This window comes from Odocoileus virginianus, chromosome 28 (assembly GCF_023699985.2).
Source record: "Odocoileus virginianus isolate 20LAN1187 ecotype Illinois chromosome 28, Ovbor_1.2, whole genome shotgun sequence".
Classification (NCBI taxonomy): Eukaryota; Metazoa; Chordata; class Mammalia; order Artiodactyla; family Cervidae; genus Odocoileus; species Odocoileus virginianus.
The window spans coordinates 5,875,973-5,887,829 of record NC_069701.1 but is presented as its reverse complement, the minus strand read 5'-3'; the positions used below and the strand labels follow the sequence as shown (position 1 = coordinate 5,887,829).

General features: G+C 44.2%; 1 protein-coding gene across 4 annotated transcripts in view; it reads right to left on the bottom strand.

Annotated features, from left to right (window-relative positions):
• Positions 1–3,430: 3,430 nt before the first annotated feature.
• The window catches only part of GRM5 (glutamate metabotropic receptor 5), a 596,160-nt gene continuing 587,733 nt past the window's right edge, over positions 3,431–11,857 (bottom strand). For all 4 annotated transcript variants that reach the window (XM_070457147.1, XM_070457146.1, XM_070457149.1 and 1 more), the window contains one exon: positions 3,431–4,340. In XM_070457147.1, coding sequence (XP_070313248.1) covers positions 3,521–4,340 — 820 coding nt within the window. In that variant the 3' untranslated portion in view covers positions 3,431–3,520. The remainder of the gene's footprint in view (positions 4,341–11,857) is intronic.

The window sequence follows — 11,857 nt, the reverse complement described above, 5'->3', positions numbered from 1 at the left end:
TGAATTCAGCCAACTATATTATACATGCCTCATTCTTCAACAGATAGCAGAGCATCTCTCAGGCTTCAGACCCTCTTTAAAGTGAATTCCAACTTATCTTTATAGTTTTCACTGATCTGTATATTTTTCACAGTATAAAATTGTAAATGGTAACTATTGAGATTCAGACAGCTTGAGGGTTATTAATAAGCTGTGGCTAAATGTGAACTCAGGTAATAACCTTTGAAGTCTCCGAAACACGTACATTTTGCTGGGAGAGTAGCACAGGAAATTTTTTTTTTTTAAGAGTTTTATTCCTGGTTTGGAAGTCACAGAATTGCAGCAGAGCCATTATACAATTCATTGAGAGTCAGAGATAGTTCCTAGTCTTTCTGATCACATGCTGGTAACAGCAGAAACTTGGGAAAGACTGTTACTGACAAGGATTAGCACATTCAGGGGTCTGCTTTTTTCTCTTTGCTTCAGTCAAATCTCACATGGTTTTTCTTTCCACACACCCTCTCTGTTCCCCACCCCTAACCCAGAGAGGTGGTTCTGCTTCTTCGCAGGGCAGACACGGTCTTCTCGGGCGGTCCCCACTGCTTCCCACAATAGAGAATGCGTGGACTGCTCAGATAGTCTGTTCAACTTGATTGAACCAGGTCTTCTCTTTTTAATCCTGGGACCAAACTGTCCTTATGGAAGCTTTTCTGAAACTCAGCATTTCACTGTACTTTCCCCTTCCCTTGAGTCATGCTGGTCCCACCTGAATTACCACTGGGCACCAGGAACAGATTGTTTTCTAGGAAATTCAATGAAAATAGGTACTCAAATGAATTGTGAAGTTCATATCCTAGCCCTAGAATGAATATTCAGTTCTCTTTTGTACTGTAGATTTAACTTGGAACCTGGTATTAGAATTGGCAAAGAGACAGAGTTAGTATCATTCCAAAATAAAAGATCCCAAGAATGCATTACCAATAATATTATATATTATACAATGTATTGAATGAAGTGGCAAAGGGTTATATAAATACACAGAAAAATACCTCTGGTTCTTCTCTAATTAGATAAATTATTTTTCTTTTGTTAACTATTAATTCATATAGAATTATATGATGGCAATTTATTCACATTAAATTTTAATTTCTAATGAATTTTCTCATATGGTAGTATACTTTTAAAGGAAATATGTTACTAAAAAAATAGAAAATGAATTTGATCATGGAGAAAGTTTTAAAAATGTTTTCCTGTTGGTCAACACAGTGAAACTTGTATTGAGAAAACAGTGGAAACCAATATAAGGGTTCTTTGAAACAAATTTAAAAATTTAGATAGAGCATACTTAGGAAGGTTTCAATGCCTAAGAAATCAAGACAGTAACCCCCAGGTGAATGCCACCCTTTTGATGAGAATCCAGGGATATTAATATTTACTTCAAAATATTTACATTTGTTTTTCAAGTAGAGGCAGACATTTGCTTTCAATGAAACCACAAAACTTAGCTAGATTGACTGTTTCAAGAGTCTCATAATATGTGGGAACAAGGGGCTCCAACGATGCTATTTTCAAACTTGCAAGGGAGGTTTGATTTTTTAAAAAATTATATTTTAGTAAATTAACGTTAGCTTTTAATGTTTTATATTGGGAGATTTGATTTAATATAATTTAATACGAGAATAGTTATCAGGAAAGGTAAAACAGTGTATCATAGGGTTTAAAAGTAGAGAATGATAAATTATGCTAATAGATATATTTTCATTTCTCAATTCCGTCTTTTAAGTAGATGTGAAATAAAAAATACCAAATAAGGATATTGAGCAAAAGGAAAAAGGTTTTTATTTATTTTTCTCTCTGCTAAAAATATACTTCTGCCTCACAGCAAATCTTTCTCATAAGGCTATCTTTAGTATAAGGCTGGGTCAACTGGACTTTAAATTTATAGGATACATCCTCCTTTTATTACTATCCTTATTTAAAAATCAGAAACATTTGGCACCTGAGGATAGCTGTAATGGGAGGAAGAAAGAGATGACGGTGGATGCAGGCCTTGAGCTGAATTCTATCTACAGGAGCCTATCAGAGCACAGATATGTCTACTATAACTTTAAACCTCTTTTCTGCAGTTTTTAAAAAGTGACAGTAAGTATGAAGTGCACAAAATTATATTCATAATTATTTTAAAAAGGAAAATATTAATAATTGCTTTGCCTCTTTTTGGAATGGCTAAGAAAGATTGTGTGGTTTGTATCTGTTAAGGTTCCTCTGTTTTAGTTTTCTGTATTGCTTTGAAAAATCTACATGTGTCATAGTTCATAGCTGCCCTGTTTAAGCAGCCAAGAAAAGTTAAAATCACTGCTCACTGGCATAGCTAAATCTCTGCTAAGCCGACTTGACAGTTGAAAGTCTCCAGTGTATTAAGATTGTGTTAATTTTCTGAACAGTCCCTCCAATCACGACAGTGTCTTCATCGGGTCTACGGACCACTCTTCCAGTGGTGGGACTTAAAAAGAACAGAGGAGCTCTTTGTGCATCAGGTTCTCAAAAGAAAGGAATGAAGAAGCCCAAATGCATATTTTAAATATTTTAGCTGGCAATGCATTCATAATGAGTGGCCACATTTCATGAAAGAGATAGCCAAGCTGGAGCTCAAGAATTATTATTAGAAAGAGAATTTCCAGCTACACAACGCACCCCAGTGAGGGAATTACAAAACAGTATTCCAGAAAATATTTTTTGCTACTCCAGTATTGATTGGCAACATGGTGAAATAGTCAAGAAATCTTCCACTGGTTTTCTTGGTTAATGGAGGTGAACTGAAATAACTAGGTGGAATCCAGGATGCAGGCTTTCGGAAGAGGAGGTCACAACCAAATTGGAAAGTGTCTGGTAAAAGCCCTACATACATCAGCGTGGCCCTCATCACACAGTTGCATGTTGCCCATGGGACACACTCATATCAACGCCTCAGCAAATACTGGGCCCAAGTCTGCTTTCCAAGGTCTTAAAGGAAAGAAAAAGGAAAAAAAAAAAAGTAGAGAAAGGTTGACGTTTTGGTCCCAGATTTTGAGTTTGTTAGAAAATGTACATTCATGTTTGGTGAATCAAAGAATCTTCTGGGAAAAGAATTAAAGTAAACAAACAAAAAAAAATTTTTTTTTTACAGTTGCTTATTAACTATGCCTTTTCAACCCTCCGTTTTGCTGTTTCACACTCCTTGCTTCCCTAGAGCAAAGCACTTGGGATGTAACTGGTTCAAGAGACTCCTCGTGAGCCCTCAAAAGTAGAAGCGGTGTTTCTTAAAAGCCCATGTTTTCTAAGGCCACTAGAAGAAAATCTGCCGAAAGATTCGTGGTTGGTGTCTTCGTCGGTGGATGGTAGATAGCACTCTTGATCTCGTTTCCACTGTGGGTGTACGCGATGTCTTCCACCTCGGGGTCTTAAGCAGGCGCCCAGGCCTGTCCTTGCTGTCTGTGGGGACACCGAAGGGTCTCGGCTCCTGGGGGCGGCGGGGGGACCCCAACGTGGTTTCCCAGGACATTCACAAGGACGAGGAGCTCTGGGTGTAATCTCTGATGATAAGCGTGTCGTACTTGGGAGACGACGGGATACACAGGGCCGACTCGGACACCGGCGAGTTGGGGGTGGTGCTCCCAGAATCCACCGAGTCCCTGAAGGGGGACGGCGGCGTGAGCGCCACCAGCTCCTCCAGGTCCGCCTTGCCGGCCGCAGCCTCGGGCCCGGCCGCCGCCGCCGAGGGGGAAGGCTCCCGGGCGGCGCCCTCCGCCGGCGGGGCCTCGGCGGCGGGGGGCGGCTGGATCTCGGCGAACGTGGTCATCACGGCGGCGGGCAGCTGCATCTCCGTGGGGATCAGGTAGGCCGAGCAGAGCGCGGCGCCCGCGCCGGGCGCCCCCGGGGCGGCCAGCATCATGGAGTTGAGCTCGCTGATGTTGGCCGTGAAGCGGGTCACCACGCTGCTGATCTGCTCCAGCAGCGAGCCCTGCGACGAGCTGCTGCGCGCCGCGGGCTCCGAGCGCAGCGAGCGCGCGTCCTCGTCGTCGGGGCAGCCGCCCGCGCGCCGGCTCAGCGTGCTGATGGGCGACGGCGCGCGCGGCGCGGCGCTGCGCTCCTCGGCCTCGGCCGCGGCGGGGCGCGCCTTGGGGCCGGCGTCCGGGGGCTCGGGCCCGCCGCCGCCCGCGCCCCCCACGCCGCGGCCCTCCGTGCTCTTGGGGAAGGGCTTGATGACGGCCGTCTGGTTGGGGTTCTCCTTCTTGTTGATGTGCACCGACAGCCTCTGCCACAGGTGCTGCCCGCGGCTGCTCTTCTCGTTCTGCGCCCAAGTGACCGACTTGCCGTTGGAGCTGCGGAGAGAAGGCAGAGCAGAGGTGACTGCGCGCTCCCCCGTGGTGGTGGTGGGGCTGGGGGCCTGTGGGACTCGGACTGGGGACAGGAGGCATCCGAGGACACCAGGGGAAGAGATCTGGGAAGGGGCTTTTGCTGCCTTTGAGTTCAAGGCTGCTTTCTTGTCTCTGGCCTTCCGTTCATCATTACCGCGAAAGGATGTCGAAGGGGATACTAGGAAGGTTAAAGGGGTTCTTCATGGGAACCCTGGAGGAGGAAATGGCAACCCACTCCAGTTTTCTTGCCCGGGAAATCCCATGGACCGAGGAGCCTGGCGGGCCGCAGACCACCGGCTCGGAAAACCATCCAAGAGGACTTGGCGACTGAACAATATTGTCAGTCCCGCCGTAGTTCTAGCCTAGCCGGGAGTGTAGCAGTTGGTTTAGCTGCAAACCTGGAAGCAAGGGCTTGCAGTATTGTGCTTGTTTGTAGACGTGCCCGGTACACAGCCCGGGCGTCCTCAAGTGGGGAGCCTCTGAAAGGAAACGTTAGAACCGGGAGCACCCCTCAACCTGATCATCAGAGGGGACCGTAGAGGTAGGAGTCGGGGGTCACCAGGAAGGAGATAGTGCTTTCAATTCAGTTTTTATTCTGCAGGCCAGTGGTTGGTGCATTTAACTAGGGTTTACTGTAAGAACTCCTGACTGGGAACACAGTTTTACTTAGTCTGACTTATGGGGTGGAAAATACAAATTCAGTGAGCAGGTACACTGATTTATAATTAGAACTTTTTTTTTACCTCCTAGAAACTTTCCTCACACATGTATTTTTAGGCCTAAAAGTTGAATAACAATTCTGCCAGGGAGCATGCAGTATTATTGCCCTTGGCAGCTGGCATACTGTGTTCAAATTAGGGTCCTGATGAGTATTGCCTGACTGACATGGTTTCTTAGAGCCTTTCTCCTGCCTCTCTTTCCCAAGTAGTCGTTTCTGGTCTCCCCTCTGGGAACTGAAATCTGCTCTGCTGAAAAAAGCCTCTAATGAGTTGATGCTTCAGCCTTACAGACAGACAGCTTGTACCCTCCTTCCCTCTGAAAAAAAAAAAAAAAAAAAAAAAAAATGAGACAACTGCCTCTCCGAACACAGACTTTCTATCAAGAAGTTCACCTATGTTCAGAGGATGTGGCCTGACCTTCAGGGAGGTGATATGGAGAGATCCTGGTGTGATTTACCCCCAGGAAGGAATGTGAGCGCTCTGTAACTAGGGGGTCTGTTATGTCCAGACAGCTCTGTTCTAGGTGCTGTGGACCTAACAGATAGCCCCAGGCAGTCTCTAAACAAAGGCTTTAGCCACCGGATTTGATTATCTCAGCTGGTGGTATTAAACTTAATAGCATATAGGACTCACCTGTGGTATTTGTCATATACCCAGGCGGGACCCCAGAGATTCTGATTGTCTAGATTGGGTTCCATGAATCCATGCATTTGACAAGCACTCTGCTTCCCTAAAGTGATTCTTCAGCTGGTGTTTCTCAGACTAAGAAACTCTAACAAGAAGTTATTCTTTTTCTCTGAGTTCCTGTTTTTCCATTGGCCTCTTGGCTGAAGGGCTGGCCGGCCTTTGCCACCGAATTGTGTTTGGAGCCCAGCTGCCTTGGGACTGCCGACTGCAACTTTGAGAGCCTCTCTTGCTTGAGACGTCCACTCCGTTGATAACAGACCACTGTTTTTACAGCCCCTATGACAAGCATACTTCCTGCCTCTTTGCCACACTGCTTCCCATGTCTTCATCTGTCCCTTTCCACTCTGTGGTCTTCCTTTTTTTTCTCTTTCTACTGAAATCCCAGTCCATTTAATCTAGCCTGTATTTTGCCACCCGGTGTCCTTCAAAATTCCGGAATATGAGATATCCTCCCCACCCTGCCCCAATGGACATTATTTCCAGGTATAGAAGGGACCCTGCTAACCTGTAAACTTTCCAGAGACTTTCAGGTTTTCTTTTTTTTTTTTTTTTCCGGTTTTCTTTTTTTTTCATTAACCTGAACTGCCACCCTTTATGTTTTCAGTGCCTCACTTTTCTTCTTCCCAAGTGTTCACTAACTTCTAGAACATGGCACAGGAGAAATGGGCCAAACGATGCATGGGATTTGATTGGGAACACGGTTGCCAGCAACCCCGTTTCTCTCCTGCTGGCAGGATATGAAATAGACAAGTCTGGAGGGACAGTGAGTCTTTCGGGTAGCTGAGGCCGCTTTTGCTACAAAGCTCAGGTTAGAAGCTAGAAGTGTAACTGGATTCACTCTACCAAGCTTTACACTGGGGAAGCTCTTGCCCCCAGACCACAGAGGTTTTGATGGAACGTTACCCTAACAGTCCTGGGTGTTCGTTGGAAGGACCGATGCTGAAGCTGAAACTCCAATCCTTTGGCCACCTCATGCGAAGAGTTGACTCATTGGAAAAGACCCTGATGCTGGGAGGGATTGGGGGCAGGAGGAGAAGGGGACGACAGAGGATGAGATGGCTAGATGGCATCACCGACTCAATGGACATGAGTCTGAGTAAACTCTGGGAGTTGGTGATGGACAGGGAGGCCTGGCGTGCTGCAATTCATGGGGTCACAAAGAGTCGGACACAACTGAGCGACTGAACTGAACCCTAACAGTGGCAGTCACTAGAATCCCAGGTAGTCAGGCTCCAAGACACCAGAGCAGGTGAAAAACCTTGGGGTGAATGTGTGGGAAGGAAACAGTCCCAACCAAGTGTAGGGAAAGAGCAGATTAGCCAAGATGGGATGGTCAGGCTCTCTCGCCCCACTGCACGTTTGGTAAGTAATGGTTATGTATCAGCTGCGCTCACTTAGGGCACTGTGCGTGTGCCTCAGGAGGCAGTCACTTGCCCGCAGGCTGCCTTTTTGTGTAGGTATATAGAAAGTGAAAGGGAAGTCGTGTCAGACTCTTTGCTCCCCATGGGAGCATGGTAGCCCACCAAGCTCCTCCGTCCATGGGATTTTCCAGGCAAGGGTACTGGAGTGGGTTGCCATGCCCTTCTCCAGGGGATCGTCCTGATCCAGGGATGGAACCCTGGTCTCCCACATTGTAGGTAGATGCTTTACCGCCTGAGCCGCCAGGGAAGCCCCAAGGTATATATAAGCTCCACCTTAAGAAGCCCTTGGGGCCGTGTTAGGGCTGCGCTATGGCTATGTTAGGCTGGTGAGGCCGCGGAAGGGCTGTGTCCGCTGGGTCAACCAGGAGAGAATACAGCGTGTTTGCTGCTGCTACAGCCGCAGTGCCTGCACCCAGAGAATAAACGTGTCTGCAGTTCCTCTGGCTCCTCGCATTTTCTTCCAGCCTCTTAGCTCGCGCCTTGCTCACCACGGATTCAGTGAACAGTGCAAAGAGTGTGATCAGCGAGACGGCTGGCATGGCCGGCAGGATCGGCCAGACACCAGGCCACCTGCGCAGGGGACCGCCGCCTTTCCTGGCTGTGTCTCTACTCCCAGAGTGGGGGCCTGTGGTCACACAGGAGAGAGCGCAGCAGGCAATCTGAATAACAGTGGAAATGGACACAGGAGACGCCGGAGACACAGAGTCACTGACTGGACACTTCATTGCCTTTCTTGGGTCATGGGGTATTTTTTTTTCCTGCAAAGCACATAGGAATTAAGAGGAAGCCGACCCTATGACATTAATCAGTTTACTAGTAGAATGTGGTTTCCATGACCTTATCTGCCTTGTTCTTTGGCACACAGCAAGATCTTAACGGTTTGATGGAAGATTAGGATTTTTAAGCCAACAGGGCCATTGTGTGGTGTCCTGGAAAGTACAGTGGACAAAGCATTCTAAAATCAGTGTTCTAATTCTGGATCTGTCATTCTGGATGCTTACAAAATAATAATCTCCTTAAGTCTCAATAAAAAAGCAGGTGGTGTAGACTTCATTTGGTGAAGACAGTTCTAAGGATTAAAGGAAACAACGAAAGTAAGGTCTCTAAGAAGTTATTTTTTGCATTCTATGTGAATGCTAAGTTTCAAGAAACAAAAATAGTATGTACAGTTGGCCCTCTGTATCTGCAGTTTCCCGTCCCTGGCTTCAACCCAAAGCAGTCGGGTCTGCTGTTGGTTGAATCTGTGGATGCGAAACCTGAGGATACTGAGTGCCAACTGCATTCATTTCATGGTGCCATTTGTGTCAGGAGTGTGAGCATCTGGGCCTTTGGTCTCCATGGGGACTCCTAGAATCAATGACCAGGGGATGTGGAGGGCCCACTTCCCTGTGCTGTCTCGAGCTCTGCTTGAGGAAGCGAGAATTCAGTGCAAAGTCAGTATTTATGGTGATGCCGTAACACATTTCTGGATGTTCCTCCTTAACCTGAGCGACTGTACCCAGCTGTGGAGTTACTTAGGGCTTTATCTGTGGCATGCCTTTCCTCATCCTAGCTGTCTCCTTGGGGGACCACCTCTACTCCACTCGATTCAACATCATTCCACTTTCAAAGTTTGCTTCTTCCTGCTCTTTCATTTGCACTCCCGCCTCTGCCTTTTTCTTCCTTTTTGCCTAAACAGTTCCTTTTTTTTTTTTTTTGAACTTTACCTTCATTGCTGCTTCTTGAAGGAAGATTGCCTGATGCCATCCCTGACCAGGTTAGATTCCTAGAGTCCCTGCCTTAGGCACTGAGTAACTCTGTGGTGCGTCCATCTCATCTGCGGGATGGAGTGTTTTGAAGACAGAGGGTTCTTTGTTTCCTGTTATATAATACCCAGTTCCTTGTTGTTGTTCAGTCGCTAAGTTGTGTCAACTCTTTGCAACCCCATGGATGGTAGCCCACCAGACTCCTCTGTCCATGAAATTCTCCAGGCAGGAATACTTCAGTGGGTTACCATTTCCTTCTCCAGCGGATCTTCCTGACCCAGGGAGTAAACCCATGCCTCCTGCTTAGCAGGCAGATTCTTTACCATGGAGCCATCGGGGAAGCGCCATTGCCTGCTCAGTAATATTTTTTGGCTCATAATTGAGTAGATAAATCCTTTCCATTCTTAAAAAGTCATACATTCATAATTATTTTTGTTAGAATTAAGTTTTAAAAACTTAATGAAATTTTATTTTTGTCATATGGATTCATCTTTTTATATAACTCACTGTAATCATTAGTACTCAGTGTATACAGAGAAAAGATTATTTCACAAATGAACTAAAAAACACAGATCTTGATATCTATCTTGAAATACACAAAGGAAATGTTGATTTCTTTTTTGTCCTTCTTGTATCTGTTTGAGAGAAACTTCTCAGTGATGAAAGCTTATTGAGGCAGTTTGAGTAGGGGACCCAAAATGTGGCTACAAGAGCTGGCCCCGATTGATGTTGGGCAAATCACTTAATACCTTTGAGCCTCTCTGCTTAGTGGTAAAAAATAGAAGAACCACTCTTCCTCATCTCACGTGATTTCTGGGAGGAACCAAAAGTGTAACTATATATTAGGGTGCTTTATGAGGCAGAGCACCTCTGCAAGGGATTAGCACCATCAAACCTTCCGCTCAATGGAGGTAAAATGTTGTTTATCATTAATAGTATTTAGACTGATGTATTTTACATGTGTGTATGTATATTGTTGCAGTTCATGGGGTCAGAGAGTCGGACATGACTTGAAGACTGAACTACAACTATATGTGTGTGTGTGTGTGTGTGTACATATAAAGTATTAGGATTATACGTTTGTCCTAGCACATGAGGTAAGAGAAAGGACTGAGGTTTCTTTACTTGTCTATGGCACTTCACTTTCTCAGGTAATATTTTGGGCATTAGCAAAGGAGGAAGAGGAAGGAGGATTGGAGGGAGAGAGAGAATGAGTGTTTTGCTGCATCTGGGAAGGAGAACACACTGGCCACAAAAAAGAAGAGAAAGCAAGGACCTTGCTCTTCGCAGGCCCGAGTTAGCCCTATTGCCATATGTAATACTGTCTAGTCTGCTGATGTTCTCTTTTATATGATGATTTGGTCTTTATCTCTGGAAAAAGAAAAACAGCAAAATTCAACATTTCAAAAATGCTATTAGAGGGTTGGGTTTTTCGTTTGCTTTCTTTTTGTTTACATTCTGGGCCTGCCAAAATGACCCTTTCTACTTTTATTCTCCAAGTTTGTTCTCCCAGCCTCATCTCTTCCATGTGGGACCCTTGAGTAATTTATTCATTTCAGGCCGGCTCTGAATGTCAGCTCAGTGACCTCTCGCGATTCCTCGGTTCATCTGCCAAAACCTGCAGGAATTAGAGCACACTGCCATGGCATGCCATCGTTAGGAAGCAAAAGTTAAAGAGAGAGTTTGACTGTCAATAAAGGCCATGAAATTTATAATTTTTGGGTTCATTTTAAATGGCTGTTGAATAGTCTGATTTTTTTCCCCCTTCAGAATTCATTTAGTTTTATTAATGGCATGTAAGCAATTAAAATTCTCGGACTGTTTTACTAAACTAAAAAAACTAGGCCTTTATCCTCTCCTTTGTTATGTGGTTTATTAACACTTTCCCGAGTTGCACAGTTGTAGGGCGTAAGAAAAATTAAATATTGAATATATCCTCTGAAAATCCAAAAATTCTTGTTATGAAAAGCCAATCGTTACTAACCTCTCTTGTTTGTGATTTTGAATTCAGGGGTAGCTGAGAGAGAGGTATAGTAAGGTTATACTTACCATATATAAAAAAGAACTTCCTAATATAAAAGTGTATTCAAAAAATACAAAAACCTTATAACGTCATTAGCAAATATGTCTTTAGAGTTACATTAGACAACATTAGATCAATAAAATAATTTCATTAATATTATAAGCAGAAAATTTGTAATTGCAGTTCCATTTTCTGAGCATTTTCTTAAACTTAAAAATAAGTATTTTGCTTTCAATAGTTTTGAATTACAAAGTATGGAAATACAGTTTTTTTAAAAATACTGAGGAATCTGATATTGTTTATATTCAGACATTCTAAATTATATGGAAGAATTTCTGAGCTTTGCCTAAAACCTGACATCTTGATTTTGACAGTTACACTGAGAAACACACTATAATATATAAGAAAATGGCAGAATCATCTATATAAATTACCCAGTTATGGCGTAAATGGATGTAAATAGCTGGCTTGCTGTCAAGAACAATTTAAATGACCAGGATGATGTATGCATTAGAGATGCATGTATAGAGAAAAACATTTGAGTAAATGGAAATGAAGTCAAGGACTAAATTACCTGATAGAGACATAATAATCAAAGCAATAACATCTATTTTCATAGTGCTTTATAAAGCACTTTTAGAAACACTGACTGTCAGAAGTTGATAGGATCAAAGTCTTTATCCTCCTTCCAAAAATAAGAAAATCAAGGCTCAGTGAGATTAGGTGATTTACCCAAGGTTACACAGAAAGTGGCAAAGTGTGGACTAATATGTCATGATTTTTCAATTCCATTTTCCGTGACAGTACATTGCCAGATTTGCTCTCTGAAGGGACCTTTCCTTATTCCAAGGAAGACCGGCCTCAGATGTTATCTTGTGATGATATG